This window comes from Acipenser ruthenus, chromosome 7 (assembly GCF_902713425.1).
Source record: "Acipenser ruthenus chromosome 7, fAciRut3.2 maternal haplotype, whole genome shotgun sequence".
In the NCBI taxonomy this organism is placed as follows: domain Eukaryota; kingdom Metazoa; phylum Chordata; class Actinopteri; order Acipenseriformes; family Acipenseridae; genus Acipenser; species Acipenser ruthenus.
Window position 1 is genome coordinate 60,768,381 of NC_081195.1, and position 26,221 is coordinate 60,794,601.

The 26,221-nt window shown below is 35.4% G+C and overlaps 1 protein-coding gene across 5 annotated transcripts in view; it reads right to left on the bottom strand.

Moving 5' to 3' along the window:
- LOC117415491 (glucoside xylosyltransferase 1-like) overlaps positions 1–22,722 on the bottom strand; it is a 231,337-nt gene extending 208,615 nt beyond the window's left edge. For 3 of the 5 annotated variants that reach the window (XM_059027495.1, XM_059027494.1, XM_034025938.3), the window contains exons 1-8: positions 22,307–22,722; positions 16,795–16,887; positions 13,725–13,920; positions 13,185–13,316; positions 12,435–12,686; positions 9,368–9,491; positions 8,350–8,522; positions 5,549–5,706 (exon numbers count right to left, since the gene is read on the bottom strand). In XM_059027495.1, the coding sequence (XP_058883478.1) occupies positions 5,549–5,706; positions 8,350–8,522; positions 9,368–9,491; positions 12,435–12,686; positions 13,185–13,316; positions 13,725–13,920; positions 16,795–16,887; positions 22,307–22,524 (1,346 nt within the window). In that variant the 5' untranslated portion in view covers positions 22,525–22,722. The remainder of the gene's footprint in view (positions 1–5,548; positions 5,707–8,349; positions 8,523–9,367; positions 9,492–12,434; positions 12,687–13,184; positions 13,317–13,724; positions 13,921–16,794; positions 16,888–22,306) is intronic. The other 2 variants (XM_034025939.3, XM_059027496.1) reach the window with 2 other exon arrangements.
- Positions 22,723–26,221: the final 3,499 nt, after the last annotated feature.

Consider the following 26,221-nt stretch of genomic DNA (forward strand, 5'->3'; position numbering starts at 1 on the left):
GTACTTCCTTTCTGATACAGGTGAGTATACATCAGCTAAACTATGGAAGAATTGAGTCATTTTATTTGACAACTGAACAAGTGTAGGACACCTAATTAATGCATCTGTCCCTTTTATTAGGATAGTAATCTAAGTGCAGCTATGGTGGTAACTTTGACACTTTATGAATTTCCAGGCAGTATGTTTTCCTAATAACCTGTAAGAACTTTGCAAAATGGCATCTAAACTGAACTAAAACAACCGACTAACCATTAAATTGAGTTCACTGTTGTCACCACTCTGTCTGTCACAGGCGACTGTTTACACATCACATGACTGCCAAAAACTAACAATTTATAAACCCAGTAACTTACCTTTTTCTTTGTTTGGTGTATAGTTCCCTTCAATCTCTCCTTTAGAACACACGTTCAGCTGGCTGTACCTAGACTCCTGTTGTGCGAAGCCTCCAAATGAACTATTTGATTAATTAGTTAATTTAACCTCCAGTCAATCTAGAGCGCTGCAATTTTTCTCAGCAGCTGTTCGGTTTATAGATTATCCACTGTAACAATACAATGGGATTTTGAGATCCACATATTGTTTATTTTTATAGGCATAGCATTTTTTTAGCCCTCTAAAGCACAGGTTTTTTGTTTTAGGAACAGTGTATGTCCCACTATTGTTATTAAACCTTTTAATTATAGTAACTAAAAACACCTGTTGTCATTCACTTTTATTATCATAATCTCTGCAGTTTCTGTATACAGTGTGTGTATTTGCACTGCATTATTAATAATGTAAACCATTGATTTAGTGATAAGGGAGTAAAAATACTATTGTGTGGTGTACAGTACAACATGAGACTAGCAGCCATTTCATTTTGCGATAAACAGATATAAAGAAATATGATAAAATGAACATCAGGCTGATAAAATGGGGTTTAGAGTATTTATTTTCATTTAAATTTAGATTTGTGTCATTTTGTAGCCTTTGTTTTTAATTAAATTCCCCACACTACAGCAGTGATTTTGTAATAGGCCGATATGGTCAGACCTACAGGATTTCCCTGTGGTGTAACAGCCACTAACATTTACAGTCCTAATTATCACTATACACTTTACCCAGGTGCCCAAGCTCCCACCATTGAAATAAAATTGTACTTGTGAGACTTAGTCTTAATTCAATACTGCAAACGCTGGAAACTTTATCTCCTCTTCACAATTACCATAATAACCGTTACTTGCTTATTCAGAACCAAATTACAAGCTGTAGATGTCATCCCTAGCAACACACAGTATGTCCACTGTCATTTACCAGTCTATGGACACAGAAAGCATCACCCTGCAGCCTTTAACCCGCAACAACTGAGTGTGCCATGTTTTCCAAAACCTTCCAAAAAAACCCTTTGTTGTTATGATGCTCAGATGGTCTTTTAGTATCTGATTATGTCGCCATGGATATCACTACTGGCCCCGACCAACAGCCCGTTATTCAATTGTTCATCTTGTCGGGCACAGGCATCGTTCTCTAATCTCACACTGGTGAGAATAGACCTTACTGACAAAAGGATGCATAAAAAAGACGGATCTCTCTGTTAAGCAAAATTTTTTTTATTTTGTAAACCCAAGCAGAAAATGTTTCCTCAATCCCACCAGCATTGCACCTACATCTTTTTAGCCTGCATTTGATGCAATTTGTTTTAAAGACAAACCTGAATGAGGTCCTGCGGGCATCCTCAGCCACTGTACCGTATATATCAGTGAGCAACACATTATATATCTGCTACTGCCCCAATCTTACACAATGTGGGGATTACTTACAGTACAGTACAGATGAACCCTATTTATCCAAACTGTTCTGGATTGACCTGCAATAAAAATGTATGAACCAGCATATTGGTGGAAAATGTTGTGGGACACAATTAAAGAGGGCAGTTCGAATAGGGGGATACAATTTGACCATGACCTGCAAGCAAAAAACACCCGTTTGGGTACTTCACCTTAAAACAGTGGCCCCAGAGCAAGGTAGCAGTGAAAAATATTGCCTGATCTGTCACCACTTTGTTCTTTGCTTATCAGTTCATTAAAATGAATACTTATGAGAAATGTGAAATGGATTTAAAAAACAAACTTTAAGTAGATTCATAAGGCACTTTAACTAGCACATCTGTTTTTTGGATTTTTGTTATTGAAAATAGCAATAAAAAGACTTGGTGACAAATAAAAAAAGCCTTAATATTTTAATTGTAAACACTTCCCACCACTGTATAGAGCATATTAAATTACTTCAAGAAAACAGAATGCTTCCCCAACATGTACAATTTATTATAAAAATAACATACAACTGAATACATCTTCAAATATAAAAGATTGTAAACTTTAAAAATGACATACTTCTGAGAAACTTCAAGAAACCAAACATTGTAACAGGCTTTCAAAGTGTAAACTGCTTTTTACTCCAGTTAATATTGTGTTAGAATCTTACAAATAGAAAATTATTTTATTGATTATTTTAATACCTAGGACACCACATATCCTGGTCACAAAAGAAACCTAAATACTGTACAGATACAACTGTGCAAAATGTAATTATTTGGCATTACAGTAGCTGTTATTCACATGGATTGAAATGTAAGCAGTAACATTAAAGAAACTTGGACACTGTTAAATACATATGAAAACTTTCATAACAAGCAGTTAGTATGAGAGGAGCATGAACAAGGCCGCCATTTAAAATTACCATTTTCTGCCAAGTTAATTAAAACACACAAAATGACTTCGATTAGCATTAATCCTGGATTACGAAACCTAAAAAGTAACACAAGGTAGTCCAAGATTAGTGCCAGTCAGGTTCTGTGGAATCAGATGAATGTAAGGTTAACATTAGCAGATCCAAAATGTATTCAAAGTGTATACTTAAGAAGAAAACTAAAAAGTAGGCTGGTTTTACATACTCTGATTAGCTTACCTAAAGTAGCTTACCTAAAGTAATGCTAGGTAGTCCAAGACTTAATCTTGCTAATTGGGGTCTGTGAAACCAGCCCTAAATCTCAAGTATATACAGAATTCCTGTACTAAAGTACATTTTACTGAGAAACCCGGTAGCCTATTCTGAAGTATATAATTGTTAGAGGTTCTCATTTAAGGATTCAACCCAAAAATGGCGAGTTATTAACCTGACATATCCCTTCATGTAGCCATTATTACATTTCTGTACATACCCCTGTGGGTATGTGCAGAATTACAGCTTAATTAAAAAGAAAATTATATATATTTTTAGAAAACGATTCAGTACCGTCAGCCAATCAGCTGCCAGCTCTAATAGATGGTAGATGTCTGCTGGAACGTCTCAGCATCAACTGTGAATCAAATTTAAAATCAATTCACGCAAGTGCTGGCTTTCTTTTTGATTTTTTGTATCTTTTAAGCACAGTACACATCTATTGGACAGTAAATACTAAACAAAGACACAATTGGTCCAAATTAATTTATTATTCACCAAAACCAGCCAATCATTACTTTGCATTGACGAACGCTACCTGCAACTGCCGAGAGCCAATCACAGACTGTCAGCTCGACTAGAGTCACAGACACGGCATCTTTCAACAGCAACAAAGCGAGACGCGGACAGTTCAGTAATATTGCTCCATTCATATATATATATATATATATATATATATATATATATATATATATATATATATATATATTCAGGAGAGAAAGGCTTTGGCTGATGGTAGAAACATGGTGAGTTAGGAGGCATTTTAGAGTGGTATTTAATGAGAGATAGTATGGGTAGTTCAGATTCTTTTTAATGAGAGATAGTATTGGTAGTTCAGACACTATTTAATGAGAGACTGTATTGGTAGTTCAGACTCCGTCGTCCTATTCAGTAATTGCTCCGTTCATTCAAGCAATGTCCAAATTATAAACAGGAGTTTAAAACAAGTTAATAAAAAATAAAAACTGATTTACTAAATAAAAATTCATTGTTTTTCTCTTTATATGTATGCCATCCTTGTTTTTTCCTTAAATGTTTGGGACTATTTTCTTAGAACGTCTTTACTCAGAGGAAAGGTACCCGACGAATCAGTACAAGTTTAAGGTAAATCTAGGTTTTAAGGTGTGTTCCCCCCCCCCCCCTCAAGAAAACTACAGTAAAAATCGTTTTCTAACAGCAATAGTGGCCTCTCAATGAGGGCTCTATCATGTGATAATTGACCTTGACTATCGTTAGTGCCCTCGCCTTCGACTAGGGACGCATAACTCCCATCGCAGTCAATTATCACATATAAATATATATATGACCCAAAAATTATAATGCCAAATTTCACACTTCTGGGCAACAATTTCTATACAAAAACATGTTCTATTTTTATACTACATTTAGTGCAACTTGATTATTTAAAACAGATTCTTATTCAGTAAACAATTCTATGAAAATTTGAACATTTTAAAAGTAATCTTTTTCAGGCATAAACAATAAGCAGAGCATAACTGATCTCATACAAGACACTTCCAGGTGTTTCTTGGTTTTATTCAGAACACAGATGTGCATCAGTCTTCATTTCTGAGATTAGTAAAAACCAATAACTGAACTGTAAGTGGAATACAAAACTCCTTTAATTTTGAGAAAATAATTCTTTGAGTAACTGCCACAAGGTCACTACACATTTTTTGAAACTGGAACCGTAAAGAAATGTTCTGAATGTTCATAAGAAACTAAACAAAAGTTAATTCGACAAACACTCGGACACAACGGCAATGTATCTTCCTGACTAAGAATTAATAAAAGTGTGTTTTAAAAAGTAAAACGGAAAATGTTTAAAAATGTTAAAAATCAATATGAAAGATTATACTGTATATATAAAATCTCTCCTTGGGTTTATTGCATGCCAATTTTACTGGCTGTTAAATAAAAATAATAATCAATACTTATTGGCTTACCAGATAACGTATTTGAACAGTATGCATTTGGACAGTGCCAATTTGGAAAATCCAAATATGTGGCTTTCTATTCATAAATTAGTCTTTTAAATAAATGTATTATTTTAATGTATTACCAGACAGTTAAACTGACGATTTTGTTTGAAAATCAGCCGTGTTTAACACATTACTGTAAACAGACTTTTGTGCAGTCTTTAATTATTTCTTCTAAATTATTTACTGTTAACACGATTGTCAAAAAAGGTTCCCAGTCACACATACATTTAAAACAAAAGAAACATTAAGACGCAGATTGTCAACTGTTTCAACCTAACACCCTTGGCTGTTACAAAATGAAACCTCAATTAAGTAACAGTTGGGTTCACACACAGCAAAGTGAGATTAGTGCTTTTACAAACTGATACGTTGCCTTCACAGCTTGGAAGTAACAATACAAAAAATGAGACAGGAAGAATAAATTCTACCCTAAGTCTGAACATACAGGACTTGGATTAGAACCGATTGATAATCCTCTTCCAGAGGTTCCACAGAGGAGCCCCTCCCACCGTGATGACAAAACGCAGTTTGGAGTTCATGAAGTTAAAAGTGAATGTTTGTATCAACATATCTGAAAACACAATTACCTTCCTCTTGAGACTTTGTCTTGAATCATTCCTATACTCTTTTGTAATTGCTTTGTAAATAAGTGTTGTACTTTTCCACAGTAAGTATGTGTTGTCTTTTGCAGATCTTGTTCAAGCGGGTATAGGAGAGAATGGACTAGGTCATCTCCAAATGTGTACTGTAAAACAAACACAAAAATTAAAAATGGTAAAATGGTCTGGGCAAATTGAATTAAACTCAAAGTTTCCCATTTGTAAAGGGATCTCAGAAAAAAGCAGTGCTTTCCATAAAAGGCTGTAGTTTTTATCAACTTTGTAACTCCTACAGAACCACTTTACTGAGACAAGTTGTTATGCAATACAAAACATTTCTCGGTTATCAACAAGGGCATAAACTCTTTCCTGAATAACCAGCTTTATTTTTATGATTTTAAAAAAACTTTAAAACCATTTAGACTCCTAAATGTAGTTTTTATCAACAACATTTACTATACCCCGAACTGGCCCTTTCCAGTAATATCATGAATAAAGCATCAATGTAATTTCTCTTTCCAATAATGAAACTACTTTTACAATGCTCACAGGAAAGAAGGAGAAATTACATTTTTATGGGAGCTCATTTACCTCGGTTTGGTCTAGCATTAGGTCACCAAAAGAACATTAATTTATGACTATATACACATCAACCAGCAATAATAGCTGCCTTCTATTGATTTTATGTGGATAATTGTGCATAGTCCAGATAAGCATCCTGGATCCTAAAAGCACCATCGGCACTACATCTTTACAACTCTTCATTGTGTTCAGTGATATAATGCTGGAGCACTTTATCAGCAATGAAAATCTAGTTTTGGAGATGAGCTGTTTCAAGCCATCCTGTCCCACAGGACTTACTCTCTCCGGAGGATTTAACTTCGTCACAATCTTTCCAGTAAGGAGAAACTATGAATATACATTTACAGACTAAGAATGGTGCTGTTGAAAGACAACACTGACTGTACTGTTTCCTGAAAACTGGTAGGTACTGTACTCATAGCATGACTTAAGTCAGATATCCTAACAGACCTAAATACCAAATAGTTGTGGAAATAACTATTAAAAACATCCATATAAAAGACAGCGATATGCAGTTTATGATCACCCCACTGGGGATCCCTACAGTATGTATGTTGGTCACACTGTAGATATCCAGGTAAAAGGTTACAATATTTTTTTAGCCCATACACGGAGGTGCCTCTTAGTATGTCCTTGCATACACATGTATATTACCTGCAATAAAATTTATCAGAATCAGAATCTGTAATCAGAATCTGGGGATATATGGAGGAACTTGACCCCATGTTCATATGCAAGAACCTACATCTGTAGTTTACAAATAACTCAAAACAAGTGCATCACTAGCAAATTGAACTAATGATAGGCTAACTGATAGCAAATTATGTTACTGGTGGTGTAGTATCTAGAATGAGGAAATAAAAAAAACAATAAAGATTAAATTACATTGGCTTGGTTTACATAAAAATAAAAATAAGTCTCACCTTTTTGTCACTCTTTTAGGGAGAGAAATTATCCTTCAAAATTCAAATAACCTAACAATTTGAATTAAGTTTATGAGATTTTACTTCAACACTACACACCATAGCCCAAGCCTAGAGCTGAGGCTGGTAGCCTGCAGCAGTAATATAGGAGACCACTGGCACGAATACCCAGCTACACTAATTTAATACATTGTGGGGTACAAACATGAGTTTTTTTTTCTTCTTGGTAGGTACCAATCATAGATGCTACTTAGAGACAGTGACAAGAATTGCATCTTATCTTATTGCTAAAGGACATAAAAGTCTGAGCTTAAAGCAATCAGCTATCTGATTACACACATGCAAACAACAAAAGTGTAAAGGACAAAAAAAAAAATCTCTTCCTCTGCTTTGCAAAGGGCTCTGTTACTTGTTTGTTTATTTTGCCAAGGGTTTATTTTTTACTTTGTAGTAGCTTCAGTTTTTCTTTATAACCTTGCGTATAAAACTACTAAAACTATAAAAGCGCTATCATTTTAGGAGTCACCTGCAAATGGAAATAATTTTATAACGTTGAATAAATGGTGTCACATGAAAAAAAACTTAATGAAAAGGTCTCTAAACCCCTCGTACTGTATGATTATTATTATTTTTTTTTTATTTGGTCAGAGAAGCTTGCCAGGGCTACTTTCAGCAGATCTCAGTTGTTAATAAACAATTGCTTGATACAGCCTTTATATCATAGAAAGTTGCGCAAGGTTATGTCACAAAAGGGATCTTCACTGTTGTGAACATACAGTATGGTACTGCTTTCGCACTTGTTGCCATGCAAAAAACCCTTGGTTTTTAGTCATTCTGAGCTGCTTTTTAGCGTGAGAAGGCAATTTACCCACCCTTTTTAGCCAGACCATGTTTTGACCGTGTACTGGCCACAGCATGAGGAATGTGCATGATATGTGCGTGCTACGTCACATTCTTGGTTAAACTGTATGTAAACCAAGCCATTGTTTACCAGATAAGGGGCTATTCAATTGCAGGTCACAGCAGGAAGGCTGAATAGCAAACGATGCATGACAGTTGCAGAGGTGCCTGATGGTGTATCTGTGCAAATCTGGGCAAGTGATTTGGTGAAAATTGATGGCATCCTTAATATCTGCCAAGTTAAAAGAAATACTGGTCTCCTCCCTCATCCCCTGGTATAATGTGGTGGAGTTACCATGAAGATGGTCTATTATGCATCAGTGTCGCACTTGTTTCCCAATTTTCCCACTTCCACAAAAAATTATTAAACAAGTAACTTCTTACTTGTTGTATTGCTTGGTAGATTGCTTTAAAAGCAGGCTGCTTATGATCATGATAAACTCCCCGGTTTCCATGAAGAATGAAGATGCCTCCTTCTTCAGCAGATTTGCAGTTACTGCCATAAATACAGTGATCAGGGCGATAATTCCAATGGCAGGGGAATACAAAAAGGCTTTCTGGATGGATGGGGAAAACATAGATTTCTTTCATATTAGTGCAAGCTTCCAAATAGAGACAGGCAAGATTCACAGCAGGTCATCATCAGTGGCAGCATCTATATATAAATATACTGCCTAATAAATTCAGGAGATTCTGTCTAATTTATTGTGTTTATTTTCATTTTTGGAACATGGTTTAAAAGCCTTGCAAAGTAGATGCCGTCACATAAATTGCACTTAACTTCACATTACAGCTTTTCATATAGACTCTTTTTTTTTGGGGGGGGGGGGGGAGGGGGCGCCTTCTTCATGACAGTATTTTACAAAGCTTCATCTTTAACATTCCTGTATTCTGTTTTAACAGCTAGATCAGTTATGGTCTCAAACAATCTGTAGCTAAATCAGATAAAAAGGTTCAGCTATTAATCAATCATTTAAAAAAATATATAAATATAGATGAAATTCATAAATGGAGTGCGTGTGTTTGTGTTTGAAGAGAGTCATCTCTGAATGCTTACCACGTTTAAATATTGCTACCTCTCAGTGGTTTGTATCAGACAGATATTTAAGCATGTATTTAATCATACCCTAAAACTAAAGTACAAACAACTTGCTTGCACTATCTGAAGCATAGTGGAACATGTTTTTGTTCTTTTTCAGTTATAGCAGAAAGTTTTTAAGGCAACATAGTCCTCTTCAACAAAGGATTGCATTGTTAAGTCAACCAAAAAAGAACCATATGAAAAATTATTATTTGTCCCAAATTGTACAAGCATGGCCCACATTATATTACATGACCATTTTTTCTTTTGAGAAATAAGATTTTCCCTCAAATGCACTTTAATATTTTTGATCAGGCTTACCTGGGTTGTAATGAAAGATGATATTTAATAAGTCCTGATCTCCCCAGGTTATGTTCAGTTTATATTTTTTAAGTAAGGACATGAGCAACTCCTCCCACTGCAGCTGTGCTGTTGTCATATCATTCTGTTAAAAAAAAAAAAAAAAAAAAAGGACGACATTTTACTCTTAGACAAAGCACAATGACAGGGATGAGAATTAAGGCTGATATTTTGGTGGCTCACAGGTTCCCAACATTTCAAGGGAGATGCACAATGTGTACTCCAATTAGATGGTCACACACCAACAGATTTTAGCCTAACCTTTTAGTTTTCTCATATGAAACACTTGAAACATGCACTAATCTAAAAATCGTGATGACAAAATAAGAGCTCTAATAAATATCAAAATATTTCTACACCATTAGCACATCACCCTATGCAGCTGTATGACATAACTCTGCCACCTGCTGTTTGCTTATAGAAATTAACTCAATCTACTTGAATTCCTCAACAAACAGTATACGATGTTATTCAACAGATAAGAGTTGTCTAAATTTTAATACTTCCAATTGCAGTCCCTCTAAATTATGCCTGGATAACCAGAAGAGTTTAAATAATTTATTTATTTATTTATTTATTTATTTATTTTTTTTAAACATGGACTTAATTGCAATTGAAAGCATATATATATATATATATATATATATATATATATATATATATATATATATATATATATATATATATATAGATATAGATATAGATATAGATATAGAGAGAGAGAGAGAGAGAGAGAGAGAGAGAGAGAGAGAACTGCCCCATTAGAACACGATCTGTTATAGCGTGGAATCGGTTATAACACGGTATGGTTGTGGCTCCCATTTCCATCATAATGCAATTTGACTCAAACATTGGGTGAACATTCCAGATATACAGCACGAAGCATGGCAGACAGCAAAAAAAGAAAATCTTTCTGTTAAAATGAAACTCGATGCAGTGGACAGAGTAAGAAAAGGTGAAACTCAAGCAGCAGTTTCAAAAGATATAAATGTTGCAGAATCTACATTGCATGGATGGCTATAAAGACAAAGAAAGGTTTTCTTGATAAGACTGACTCCAAAGAGGGCTGCTCTAGGGAAAAAAAGCACTGCACTGAAGACAATGAATTAAGACTGCTTTATTTGCTTGATTTCTGCAGGAACATCAACAGGGAGACGGTGATATGAAAGCATATAGGGGGGTGCCCACATCAGCACGGGCAGAGCCGAGTGAGACAAGCTGCTGTGTGAATGTGCTGCTGTGAGAGTGCAAGAATGTTTGTTGTTTGTTGAGTACCTGCAAATTGTGTGTCTCCTTCCTTCATTTTCCACAGTACACTACAATATTAATTTGGCTTGTGGGCATTGTAAATCATTTCGGGAACAAAAATGCCAATATTCGTTATAAGGCGAAACACAGGTCTCCCAATTATGGACCCCGACAACCGCACTATAATGGGGTAGCACTGTATTAACCCTTTGCAGTCCATTTATTAATTGCGCGTCAGGCACGCCAGGTCTAATTAAATTTCACACGCGCAGTTAATTTTATACGCGCTGTTTAAAAGTATTTTTTTTCACAGTCAAACGGGTTTAAATGGCCCTGCATATCAACAAAGCACTCACTAGGCATCTCCAGCTCCGCCCCACCCTTTCGTTTGCTATAGCGTTCAGCTATGTAAGAAATAAATAATAATAATAATAATAATAGTCGTACATACCGATCGATCATCTCCGGATCACTCGTTTTATCACCAAACTCCTCAATAATGCGATCCAAGTCATTATTTTATTACTATAACATCTGAAAAAAGCTCTGCAAATGTCCATGATAGCCTCTGTGCGCCGACGCACTCAGCCAGCTTGTTTACTATGAACGCCCCGTTATCTGATACCTGATACCATGTATGACTATTCATGAGATACGCCTTTTTTTTTTTAAATTTTTTTTTTCGACTTGTCTCGGCTCCTGTCGCTCCCACTTGGCAATTGAATGGTTTTCTCGGCTTTTTCCGGAGAAAAAACGACTAAACACCCGTTTATTGCGATGCTATAACCCTTTGCGGTCCATTTATTAATCGCGCGTCAGGCACGCCAGGTCTAATTAATTTTCACACGCGCAGTTAATTTTATACGCGCTGTTTAAAAGTATTTTTTTTCACAGTCAAACGGGTTTAAATGGCCCTGCATATCAACAAAGCACACACTAGGCATCTCCAGCCCCGCCCCACCCTTTCGTTTGCTATAGCGTTCACCTATGTAAGAAATAAATAATAATAATAATAATAGTCGTACATACCGATCGATCATCTCCGGATCACTCGTTTTATCACCAAACTCCTCAATAATGCGATCCAAGTCATTATTTTATTACTATAACATCTGAAAAAAGCTCTGCAAATGTCCATGATAGTCTCAGTGCGCTGACACACTCATCCAGCTTGTTTACTATGAACGCCCCATTATCTGATACCTGATACCATGTATGACTAATCATGAAATACGCCTTTTTTTTTTTTTTTTCCGACTTGTCTCGGCTCCTGTCGCTCCCACTCGGCAATTGAATGGTTTTCTCGGCTTTTTCCGGAGAAAAAACGACTAAACACCCGTTTATTGCGTTGCTATAATGATGTCGGACCCAGTCCGACAAAGGACCTGTGAGGAATAATTGCAATGTCGGACCCAGTCCGACAATGGACCGCAAAGGGATAATGATGTCGGACCCAGTCCGACAAAGGACCTGTGAGGAATAATTGCAATGTCGGACCCAGTCCGACAATGGACCGCAAAGGGTTAAGCAGCTGCTTAATAATTATACCCTCTTCTGAGTATGAATATTTAAAGACCAAGTAGCTTCAAAATTGAGCAATACACAGCTGTGTCTTTACAGAAACAAGCCCCATATTTTCACTTTTACACTACTAAAAAAGAATAATAATGATTTGGCTGATCTGACCCATGACACGTGTCAATAAAGTGACAAGTTAAATACTTAACAGTAGAAGCATACATCAAATTAATGGGGAAAAAAAACAAAAACAAATGGCTACCTTAAAATACTTTTTTCGAATCCGAGTCATATTCATAAGCATGACTCCAGAGTTGATTCCAGTCTTGCCATAAAAAGGATGCCTGGCAAAGCGATTATACCATCCAATGTTAGGATCTTCGTGCTCTGGTGCCATTGCAGCGATCTGAGTCGAATTAAATTCTCTAAAAAAAGACCACATCTCATCCACTGGCTGCAGAAACAAAATGTCTGTATCTACATACAGCAAAGAATCCACATCCTTAAGAATGATCTGAAAAACATCAACAAAAGTGTTAAGCAGGATCGTGTCAGGTAAGACATGATATAAACTGAATGAACTGAAAACATTATTTGGTAGCTGTACTTTCTGTGTCATTTGTAGAATTTGTGAATTGCTAGATTATTACAGACAGTAGCTCACTTGATCTGTAATAATTACTTCTATTACAGCCAGAAATAACATTTCCTTATGCCTCGACTCCAGAAAAACAGTTTAAGCCTTTTTAAAAGTGCAAAGCCTAGTTAAATATACAGATTGAATGTTCAACCCCATAACGGAAAGGCTAAAAGGATATTAAAATCGCCCCAAATTGAAAGCATATATATATATATATATATATATATATATATATATATATATATATATATATAAAATTATTTTTTTCTTTTTGTTTAGATTAGAGCTAAAGTCCCCAAAGCAGCAATAAACAAAAAGAGAGGGGGGGTTACTAAACTGCAGAGATGATCAGAAGATAAGAGTTGTACTTACAGGAAGAAAGAGCCTCTGGGATGCACAAGGTTTGAACAGTTTCTTCCATTCTGCAGCATTCTCGCTGGGGAATGTTATGGAGTGCACAGTGTAGTTGAACTTTAAACGATAAGACTCTGACCAAGAATCCAGCTGCATAAACAAAGAAAATATTGACATGTTGATTTTTAATGATTTGTATCAGCTCCTGATTTTATAACTTAAAACAAATACAGCATAGGTTGTTTTTTAAATATATTTTTACAATCCTAAATCACATTTGGTATGTGTAATAATACCATTAACAGTTCAGCTATATCCCATTTATAACCAAAATGTTTCTTCAAGCTGTACAGAGGCTATGCAATAAACAGTGTGGGATCCCCAGAGAGATTATTGTTTTTGACAAAAGTGGATTTATGCAAAATAATCACTCTTCTACAGTTTATAAAATTGTTAGCAAATATTATAGCAAACCACTTCAATGGCTGAAAAGTTCCAGAACACCATCATGTTATTTAAAAACTGAATTGTATGGCAGATTAAATCGCTGTTACTTACTATGGCCTTAAATTTGATGTGCAGATTATCTTCAGCAAAGATGTGAAACTGAATGGGCTTGATATTAAATAAAACTACAGATTTCAACATTGTAACAGTCTCTTCAAGCCTCTCGCCACAAGCCACTACAGCAAGGTGCATCGTTTCAACAGGAGTGTTTGAAGGATCTGAGGCATCTGCTTTTCTCATAATGTATCTGTGTAAAAAGAAAAAAAGAAAAAAAAAGTCCAACCATTTCTAAAGGTTATAATCCCTACTGTAGATGAAACTATGAAAGTCAAGTTTACTGAAGTCACTTGCTTGGACGAGAAACTCAAGATAAGGGTTTTGTTTTGTGAACAACCTCATACAGGGTTTTAGAATCCTGCATACATTTAGAACAGACATAACTACAAATTATTTCCCCATTTACCAGCAGGATCAAGATGCAGTGAGCACCAAGCACTGGTCACAAAGTGTATGTATTTAGAACAGTTTTTAAAACACCTCATAGACTCGCCACTTCAAATTCCAGCAGCCCGTGCAGGCCCAGCTTCCCATTAACAGTGAACTGCTAGATATTTATATTGCATTGTTCAACCCATAAAACAGCACAGCTTGCTCAAGCAGTAATAGTGTTCTTCATTCTTGCTTTCTATATTCTACTCAATAGTACAAGACTAGTATTGGGATGTGTATGCCTTTGCCCTTTTTTTTTATTTCCTACTCTGCAGTGCTAAGATTTAGAGATTTAGATTTTCTACCACAGTGACAATTTAGGACTTTATTTATAAATGAAGAAGCTAGCATAAACCTTTCTGGCAGCATGGGTTATACTGTGTGCCTGAAAACAATTATTATTTACAGTCCTCTCCCACAAAGCAGTCATCTGTGTTTTAACACCGAGGACCAACTTCTGTGCACACAAGCTGTTCTTTAGTGCTAAAAAATATTCGTTCTGTTTGATATTTTATTTTAAAACACTGAAACTCAAAATCAATTATTGTAAGGTGACATTGGTTTTATGTTGGGAAATATTTTTAAGAAAAATAAAAAACTGAAATATCTTGCTTGCATAAGTATTCAACCACAAGCGTCGTCCAACCAACCTGAACAACCTGGAGCAAATCTGCCAAGAAGAATGGGCCAAAATCACTCCGACACTGTGTGCAAAGCTGGTACATACTTACCCCAAAAGACTTAAAGCTGTTATTGCAGCGAAAGGTGGCTCTGCCAAATATTAATGTGTGGGGGTTGAATACTTATGCAAGCAAGATATTTCAGTTTTTTATTTTTCTTAAAAATATTTCCCAACATAAAACCAATGTCACCTTACAATAATTGATTTTGAGTTTGTGTTTTAAAATAAAATATCAAACAGAACGAAATTTCAATGTACCATTTGTAATTCAGTAATATGAGAGAATTGGTCAGGGGTTTGAATACTTTTGCAAGGCACTGTGTGTATATATATATATATATATATATATATATATATATATATATATATATATGAAATGTACATCCAGTTTAAAATAGCATCATGGTGTTCATACATCCCTCAAATTAATATTAATAAAGTTACAGTTATGTGGGAGTTTAGTCAAATGATCTAAACAGTGGCAGATCTAAATAGCACCACTGTTCAAATAGGGCCCTTTGTGTACCAAAGTTATGAAAATCATCCACAACCGTTTGGAGCAATTGAAAAGACTAAACCTGTTTTTTAAATTCAACTAGAGACATTTTATATAGCAGTTAATCTAATAAATAGTCTCAACACAAGTCAAACAAAAAAATCAAACCTTAGAAAATGGTTTCAAAAGTTTAAAAATATAAAAATAGGTATATTAGTATTGTGAATTAGGTTAATAATCTGCTGTTTTGAGCAGTCTGTAACCTTCCTAGACTGCTATAAAGGTCTGCAATGCTGAAAAAGTAAGCAGCAGGTTGAAGCGAGGTGGCTGTGCTAGATCGTTGTAGTACTGATTTAACTTGCCGACAGGAATACTTTTTGTCTGGGCTGACTTTCCAGTTTGGTTTCTGAAAGCTGTTTATTTCACATTCTGTTCAGCAGCCTCTGTAGTAGCCTTTTGTTTAATGTGTGATTCTGAAGCTAAATAGCGATTGATCATATTTTCTCCAAAGACAAATTAAGATATGGAAAACAATTACCTCCATCTGCATGTACAGTTTCTTTGGGAAATATCTTGACACGATCAATCACCGAAATATACTTTTTTTTTTGCTCTGTTGTCCATTTCTACTATTTTAACTCCAATGCTGAAAACTAGATTTTAGCAACCTAAATCAAAACAATGCAGCACTGACTTTGTCCCACCCACTAATGCACAGTACAGGTCACAGGAAAGCAGTATAGATGCACTGATAGGCTGATTAAAACTTTGTTGTCATTTGAATAGTAAAACAACAACGTTACCTGCTTTGGAGAATTTTTTTTGTAAATGTTATTTGTGGACGTTTTTTGTTTGTTTGTTTTTTGCTTAAGTGCAATGCACACAGGACGGCGAAGGAATAAAAAAGCCTATCTACAGAAGGAAGATAGTTCATTTAAACGAGGTTTCTTTTTTTTCCCTCTCTGTACTTGTTTGTATGCATTGGCCCCTAAGAGGTGAATTTCGCGGTGACCCTTCAATTTCACGATTTCCACGAAATCGCGACTTAGGTAGACACCTAATTATAAGGATATTAAGACCGCAAAGAATTTATGAATTTTGATGACCAATTTAGTATTTGACTCAGGACATTAAAAGGCCTACAGGGCTAGGTTATTTTCAACAGGCCAAGCTATCTGATTGCCCCTTTTAGGACACTGAGTAGCAACTACCACTAGCCCAATTTTATTAGAAAAGTGGTGATTAAACCACGGTAACCAAAGATTCCCATATCTGATTAAATACAACTTGGTGGTCCTGCAAGTTTGACCTTTTAAATACTGGGGAGTTTACAGTGTTTTAAATTTAATGTTTATTTGATTTATTTATTAACTGCATCCATACAAATTAACAGAAGTTAATTTCCATTTTTTTGATTACTGTATACTATTACAGTCCTGTAAAGTCAAGCCTACCTAAAAGCAGCTTCCCAAAAGCAGTTCTTTCCACAAACACCAGAGGGCAGTCTCCAATAGGGATTCCAGAAAGACACTGAAAATCTCTTACACCTAACAGGACAAGACAAAACATGCTATGTATAAAATAGCACTTATTTGAATATAAATCACCAGTCAGAAGGTGAAAAAAGAATGGGCCTCGTTTATAGAAGGTGGCATATTTCAGCAGCAGTCATGCTTACCTTCAGGGGTTGGAAAAAAGTTTGAAACACTACTATCCATAGTACAGTACACACTTTTGTATGGAGAATCTTGAAAGCACATACTCTTCCAACATGCATGCAATGAATTAGAGACAGTATCTCTGCAGATCAATTTAAAAACCTCACCATGTGGAATTAGTTTTTTTTTTTTGCCCAATCTCTGCATTTTATTGTCTGTCATTCTTCTTGCAACTATAGTTGAAAACTTGCTTTGCAGATTCAATGTCCTATACTGTAACACTTGAATAGTAAATCAAATGAAAATGAGAAGTTTAAAAATGGCTCAGGTTTCTGGATTTATTTAACTTGTGTTCTTTCAAAGGCCCGCCAAACAAAACAAACAAAAAAAAGCACAACAACTTTTGTTTTTTCAACCTATTAATTAAAAAAGAAAACTATATTATTATTATTATTATTATTTATTTATATTGCAATTATTGTTTGAAAAAACTAGTACCCTATTCAAAAGGGTAGGAAGTTGTATGATTGTAGTTGTAGCGTATAATTTCAGTAGAATTCCCTAAATATCTACAGAAAACAGTGCAATACTAATGAAGTCCTACACATTTATAACTCCTCAGTAGTTATGAGTTTGATTATCCTATGTTATACAGTTTCAATAAACAAACAAGATGTGTTCTAAAATGCATGGTCTGATGTCACTCTGCTGGTTTCTTCTTATTACACACAGATTACACGGTTGATTCCAGTAACTGTAGCAGTCACATTGCTTTTTCTCAACAAATCAAAGCAAAGAAAAAATTGAATTTCAAGCTTTGATATTGTCAGCAAGACGAGGACCAGATAAAAGCAAATAGAGATAAAAACAAATAGCAATAAAAATATTTTTAAAAAGTGGAGCTACAATCCTTTTCTGGATTCAGAGAAGTAGAGATGGGAGTACAGTATTTTTTTTTTTATCAGCTTGGCTCCCTAAATTTTTATTTAATATAAGTTTGTTACAATGACAGTACTTTAATAGGGCCAGGACAGTACTGTAGTCTATGTTGGCGGCCTCTGGTAGAAGGTGTTGTGTTTGGTTATGTACTGTCTATTCACCAAATCTACAGTGTCCTGGTACAATTCCAAAATGTTTCCCTTGTGAAAACCATCTGCTTTAGTCATATATATTCTTATTTGTAAATATGAGCATTACTGTGAACACATTTAAATTCTACAGCAGTTGTCAGATTAAGCTCCACGATGGCATTTTTGAAGATAAGCACATACCCAGACTACGGCTGGGAATTTTTAACAATTAAAACGTATAAACTCTAAAGAAGTGGTTAAACGTTGAATAATATGCTAGACGTCTAACGGTCACGGTTTTTATGTTTAATAAAATGGCATCTCTAAACAAAGGAACGAGGCGAAGCCTCTTGGAATTATTTTGAGGAACCGGTCGAGAAAACCGTGGTATGTAAATAATTATGACAAACAAAATTGCTGTACCACAAAAACACAAGTTCAATGCTTCACCATTTCAAATGAAAACATTCAGAAATAACTGTGAATGCAATTACTGATGGCAGTAAAGAGCAAACATCCATAATAATCAGAACGTTCTAGATGGCAACTTATTTAGGCCTGACATCCCTGTGAATATGTGTAACACGATTTTAAAGGTTTTTTTTTTTTTTCAGTATTAATTCAGAGAAAGGAGAAGTGTAAATAAATTATACATAGGCTTTACTTTACCAGTACACTTTTACGTAAATGTCCTTGGTATCTATGTAATTTGTCAACAGAAGGGGATATTTATAAAAAAAAAAAAAAAAAAAAAATAGAATTTCCCGTTTGTGGTACTGATCCCTGAACAGTAGAGTTAATATAACAATGTATTGGGATCTGTGCATTCTGATTCTGTAACATATGTAAGCTGTGTTTGTTTTTATATTATTATTATTGTTTTTGTTCTGCTCTTTGAATTTAATATAATTTTTTAAAAAAAGAGTTTATTCACTTTGTGCTCACATGGCCAGCACAGCTATATCTCAATAGTGCAGTGCAAATACAAAGAGAGACATTTACTGAGATAAAAATAGTACAAATGCTTTTAAAAAGACCAAATTCCCATTGGGCTTATTTTTTTTTTTTTTTTTAAGATTCTGTTGATTTTTTTTAGTATTACATGCAGGACAGCCGCTATTATTATTATTATTATTATTATTATTATTATTTCTTAGCAGACACCCTTATCCAGGGCAACTTACAATTGTTACAAGATATCACATTATACACATTATACATTATTTCACATTATACAGATATCACATTATTTTTTACGTACAATTACCCATTTATACAGTTGGGTTTTTACTGGAGCAATCTAGGTAAAGTACCTTGCTCAAGGGTTCAGCAGCAGTGTCCCCCACCTGGGATTGAAACAACGACCCTCCGGTCAAGAGTCCAGAGCCCTAACCACTACTCCACAATGCTGTGCACAGATGAATCTACCGGTTAATCAACTAGCCTATAAATTAACCGGTCCAAAATTTGAATCAAGTGACAGCAATCAATAGGTGTGTACATTGTTCTTTTTTTTATTTGTTTTGTTTTTTACGAAGTCTTTACGATGTTAAAATGTTATTTGCTTATTTAAGGTTTATTTGCTTAGAAAATACTAACCAGGGCTGTCAGTCTACATCAGAATGAAACACCTGCGTGGCATTTAAACGTTCATAAAAATTTACCAAAAGCACATCCCTACCCCAGACAGCGAAGCAAAACTTGGTGTTCTTGTTCTTTTCAATTTTGTTTCAGTTCGAATTTGAAAACCTGAAAATATTACATTTTTGTGTTTTTACTACACTGAAACTGCCTTTCATGCTGAATTCGCATCAGAGCAGCCAATTACTTGTGAATCCGTGGTATACAGTAACAACTGAGCTATACATTTCTTGACTGGAACTAGATTATGCACACAGGACTCTGAAAGGCAACAGACAAGACTACAACAAGAAATCGACGAAGCACTTCATCTTGAGGCCTCACTAACAAAAGAAAAGGAATGTCTATATTCTGAAATGGTTTTGTCATGACAAAGGCTGTAAATTATTCACAGTCTTGGTGTGTTGATGACAGAAACACAGTTCTATATCTTGTGCTGATTTCTGTTAAGTTTGATTTTGGGGGGCATTTGATAAGATGTTAGCCTATATTTATGCACATCAAAACATAGAGTACTGTATTACCCATCTGATTAAATTTACCACACTAATGTGCTTTGTGCCAGCCCAAGCCAACGTGTTGGGGTTAATGCAACTGATTTGCTGTAGCTGCCACTGTTTAAACAATTAAAATAAGAGCAACGTTGATTGACTAAGACGTACAATTCGAATTTAAATACGTGCAGTACCTTTTACAGATGTTAGTTTTCACAAATGGTTCTTTTTAATGTTGATTCGAGCAACAGCAGTACTTATCAGCAGCTGTTTAGCTCAACTGAATAAACACCTTTAAATTTCAAGGGTATTTACATACAGAAAATATTCAGAAAATGTAACTAATATGAAAAAGTCATTTACTGTGTGACCTGGGATCAATCACAATTGTAACTGTGTAATTTGTAATTAATTGCAATTATAGTTGAACCTTGGCACATCTGCGTAATTGTAATTATACCATATAGCTGATAAATTACAGTTCAGTCACGCATGTATTTGTCACTTATTTTTTCAGAATTTGCTGTAATGTTCTGGTAATGCTGGGTGTCAGAAGATGCTCGATATGATAGCGGTCAGCAAATGTTTTAAAAATGCAGCAAAAACACATACAAAAGGAGAACAACAATTACCACCAAAATGGAGGAGTTGTCAGGCAACACCAGAATGAAGGAGTTGTACATTATTTGGAAAACTGCTGCAGGCATCCTGCAGCCAGACAAGCAGTAAGTAGCAGGTTTCCAAAAAATATAGCGTTCTACTCCCCATGTGTTGCTACAACTGTTTAAATAAGGTACCTGTAATTTTTTCATTGTTAACATTTTGACACCTTTTTACACTTGTAACTTTAAAGTCCTTTTCAAAGCTTTTTTCAAATTGGCCGCTGTAGTGCACTGTGGTTTGAGATCGGTCCTGCCTTAAATCACCACAGGAACAGTGATTAAAAGAATAATAATAAAAATAAATAATAAATAACAACAAGTGCTCTGGCTTTTTTGTTGCAGCACATCATGGATCATTATTGCCGTGTTACCTGTTTGACAAGGTGTGCAATAATCCTTACACTATCAGTGCACTAGAGCAGACATTTTTAAAATAGCTTTGAAACATACTTTAATGAAGTTGTACGTGTAAAAAAGTTGCCAGGATGTTAACAATGAAAAGTACATTTTTACACATATGTTATTTAAACAGTTGTAGCAACACGTGGGGCCGGGTAAAGCTATATTTTGCACCCGGCTACTCCTTAACCCTAACGCTATCCTTACCTTAACCTTATAACTGGAGTATAATTATTTTGCCATGCAGTTACACACTTTAAGGCTTTTTTTGTTTTTTTTAAGTATTTATTATATTTTATGTCCTCTTCCGCGGTCCAGAACCGAACCGCCGACCCTCGCCTCTAAGGGAGACACCCTACAGTTTCATAACAACTTCCTTTTTGGTTGGGATATTGTATTTACCAAATTCTATAGAATTGACTATATTATCCCTGTACTGTACTAATGTCCAGCTGTATCTCTACAACTACACGTAGAAAGTAGCTACATTTTCCAAAATGGTTATCTGGGGAGATGTGCATCTACATTTGATTTTTTTTGTACCGTTTAAAAATGGAACATTATTAATAACCTTCCTTTGCCTGTCCTACTTTTATGATTAGGTTAATTTTTTAATTTTATTTTTTTAAAATTTTTGAAGCAGCCTGTCTGTACCTGGCGACCTACTGGTTGGTATTTCAATGATTACAAAGTCGTTTTAAGTAGTCGTAGCGTGTAATCGTAGTCGTCGCAGTAGTAGTAATCATACCAATTTCAGTTTGACGTTGAATTGAAGATGACGGAGTCACCGCTTATCTGATAATGTAATGAAAAGTGGGATCATCTGCAGCACGCAATCGAAGTTTTGGCAACACGACTGAGTTGCTGCTAGAATGATTCACTTCAACAGCATAATGAATAAACTAGACCTTAAGTTTCACTTAACTGAGTGATACAGACTTACACAAATAGCTATTACGGTTGATGGTACATTTATGATGTTACTTATAGAAATGTACTACAGTGATCACGATTATATATGGCATATAAAGTTCATGCTTACCTGTTGTACCAGTGCTGATCCTCCAGGCCTGTTTTTCCCGCCCCTTTCCCGGCTCCGTGTCCGCTCTCCCCCCGCAGAAAAGCGGTTCTCTGCTGTGGTTTCCTCCCCATCCATCCGTCATGCGGCTCCAGAGACGCAGCGAGCTGGCTAAACACATACAGTATTGAACATAAACCAAACAAAATACAGACGAGGAGCACGCGGAGGTACCGCCGCATTGTTAGAAAGATATTTTGAACCTGAATTTCCTACATAAGTAAAAAGTCAGGGCCCTAAACTAAGGTGTTATGGGCACAGCAACGTCCACCACATTGGCACCTCCTCCGCTGTCAAAGCAAACAAGCTGCATTGACTTCTGGGAGGAAGAAACCAGAGAGGTGACATTCACAAACACAGTGTATACCACACACCAGCCTTTCGAGCTGGCGGCTTACGCATTAATCAGATACAAGGTTATTGGTATGGATTCATACATGTACCATACTGTTTGGTTTCAAACATAATAGAATGCACCAGACACCAAAACTTTGTACTTTTTTTTTTTTTTTTTTAAACTAACAGTATGCATTTACCATATCCTTAAAAACAAATATGTAGTTTTTGGGGTTATGTTAACAACAAACCATTTTCTTATATAGAAAATATTTTACTTTTAAGTCTACAATGTTAACATTGGAACTACATTTCTTTTCATTTAAAATGGAATGGAATATCAGCTAATTAGTTCAGTGGTGTATATTACACATTGCTGCTCGTTTGGTAATGAGTCAACAACTTCAAAAAGAGAAAAAAACTATTTTAGCAAAATAATTTAAGTAAGTGTGCAAAAGAGAGAGGGCCCTAAGTCAGCATTAAAATATAAACACAGTTCAATGGTAATAGAGTATTTGCATTATTTTCCACAAAATTAGACATTTAACATCTGATTTATGCAGTCCTTTAAAATGGCTACTATTTCCATTGTGTTATGCTGTTTACCCAAAATCTTTTCTGTGCACACACTATGCATATTGATACTGTATATATTGTAGTTGATATAGTCTGTTAAATTACATCTTCCTCTCCAGCCCTTTGTATGAAAAGCATTTACTACACTATTGATTAAAACATTGTGATGTCATAATCAACATTCCTCCTGAACTATTGATTATAGTTGATAATCTTTGTGCTTCTTTTTCATATGTTGTATACAAACATACTGATAAACCTTTAGCACACCCATAGGAATCCCTTTTGCACATGGCACCCTCAATCTAGTGAAGATCAAAATATTGACACAAATCAGCTGGGAACAATTCTATCAAGAACACTTGCCTTCGCAAGACATTTTTATCAGACAATGATTAAAAACACAGCTCCAGTATCTCTGCTGAGTGTAGTTAGAAAGAGGAGAAAACAGTGCTGTGGACAGGAAATACATTTTACTTTATTTTGGGGGGCAATATTTGAGCTGTCTTAACCTTTTAAGGTATTTTGTACCTTGCTTTAGTTGATTACTGTACACAGCCCTGGGAGGAAAGAACAGGTTTGATTATATCAATTATATATTTTCTACAGTACTGCAGTTGTCTTCAGTTGATCCCTCGGAATGAAGTGGACAGGACTGTAAAACCATTATTTGGTGTGTGGACCAGCCCAGGCACAGCATCCCTAGTTAAAATATGTGAATTGAAGATCTTAAGTAACTGAATATACAGCTTAGTGCATCACATTTAATGCCCTACCAATGCCTATATCAATGTGCTTGTAGAAGGCTTAGTTATCTCTGCTTGAAGAATTTTGAACACCTTGACATGTCATAAGATCTAATGAGGTATCAGTGATCAAGTATCTTGCAAAGCATTAGTGTGTCCTGGCAATGTCCACTGTAATCTGTGACTGCCTTTTACACATATCTATTCAACCAACTTATTTGTCATTGTAAAGCAATGAAATAGGAATTAGACAAACAAAACAAAAACAGTGTACTGTTAGGATAGCTTTGTTATGTCCTTAATATTAAGACAGGACAAGGGTCTATAAGATGGGACACAAATGATGTGTTTAGTACAGGACTTGTTTCACCTGTATTTGCAGAAATGAACTTGTCTAATGCCACATTTTTATTTTCATGCGTCTCAAATCCTTTTGCAGTTTATCTAATTTTAAGGTAATTTGTTCCTACTTTGCATTTAGTGTGGTTACCATCTTTAATTCAGTATTCAGTATGTGGTTCGTCCTTAGGAGATGTGATTAATATAAAAAAGATGATAACGTTTTTCAAAAGCAATGGGCCCTGATTATAGCATTGTTTAATTCCAGTGCCACGTACCCTGTTCTGGACACACACACAATTTTCCAACTCTCAGCCCGTTTCTAATTAATTATAGGTCTACGCCTTGAGGTGAAAAGCATCATTGTTCATTACAAGCTCACAAGCACCATGCTCTGCAAGAACGCATCTGTACACACCACCTGAGAACTGCAACATTTGGCAGAGGAAATGCAGCTTAGGTTTTGAATGTGTCCACAAAGGAAAAAGGTGCTGTTTTTTCTGAATTCTGTGTGTTGTGTAGGGATATTGCTATACGATTTAGTCATTTACAGAAATTTGTCCCAGATGTGAAACAACGATACGTGCAATTTGATTTAATTTGTAGCCTATATAGAGCATGTCTTAGGAAGTGACACATTTTGAAAGGCTGAACATTTTTATATATAATTACCTATGTCTTTAAGAACTCAAACAAATAGGAATTTTACTACAAACTAATATTTCAGGAACAAACCATGAGTTTCATCAGTGGACCATTTGCTTTGAACTGTCTGTAATTTAAAGTACTGATCGAAGAACATATGCAGGCTGCAGTACTGTCCTTTGTCTTCCACTGCGATTTCCTGAGCATCGTTAAAATGTGAATTAATTAAATTCAGCTACAGTGGAAAACACAATTAAAAATATGAGCATGTGTTTGATAAAAAAATTATATTGGTCAGAGGCAGTGATGTGATCAGATCAGTCATCCACAAGAGGGAGCATCTGTCTTGAACAGATTTGAGCAAATGACAACTCAGAGTATTTAGTTTTTCTCTATTGCGATTTCTTCTTAAATCACTATTTAAAATCAGGCTTATATAAATCCTTTTTCAACCAGAAATCACAGCTGCATACCCCTAGTGGTCATTTCTAAAACCCACCTCACTTCAGAAATGTAGCCTGAAGCAGAGTCCTGGATCAGGTTGGGTACCCGCATGCGACCCACAAAAGCGGGTCGGTTTCAGGTCGGAATGTGAACTTTTTCGCGGTTTGCAGTGCAGGCGTGGGTCACAAAATGTAATTTTCGGGTCTGCTCAGGTCTGAATTGGAATCACCAAAAATGTTTTCTGTCCTTTTAGCGTACTCGTCTGTAACCCTTTCCCAAATAATGCATTAGAAGGTAAATGTACCGGTATTTCCTGCACTAAAGCAGGAGGTGATGGTAGGAGTCAGCTGACTAAGCAGTGTTCTTGCTTTGTATTGCTGCTTGTTTGATACGTCGCAAGATCCTTCACGTCTGCTTGGTGAGATTAAAAATGTCTGTGGACGAGGTGAAACAATAGATAGCGCAGGGTTTATATAATCAAAAATGGAGACAGTATAAAGTATATCTTTAATTCCTACTCTTTAATGATGCAAACGCCTCATCTTATATTTTTGAAAATATAACGGGACACACGATTCTCTGGGTTCCAAATTGATAAAAGTTGTGTAATAATCCTATATTGAAGCATAACAAAACAAAAATGTAGACACTGTAATGACTTATATTTAGGATGCATTTTACTAAGGTCTATAATTTTTTTATTTTATTTCGTGATCATGTCTATATTATAAACCACTGTAATGACAAACTAGCATCTAGAATATAAAATGAATGGGAAGCAGATCAAGATAGA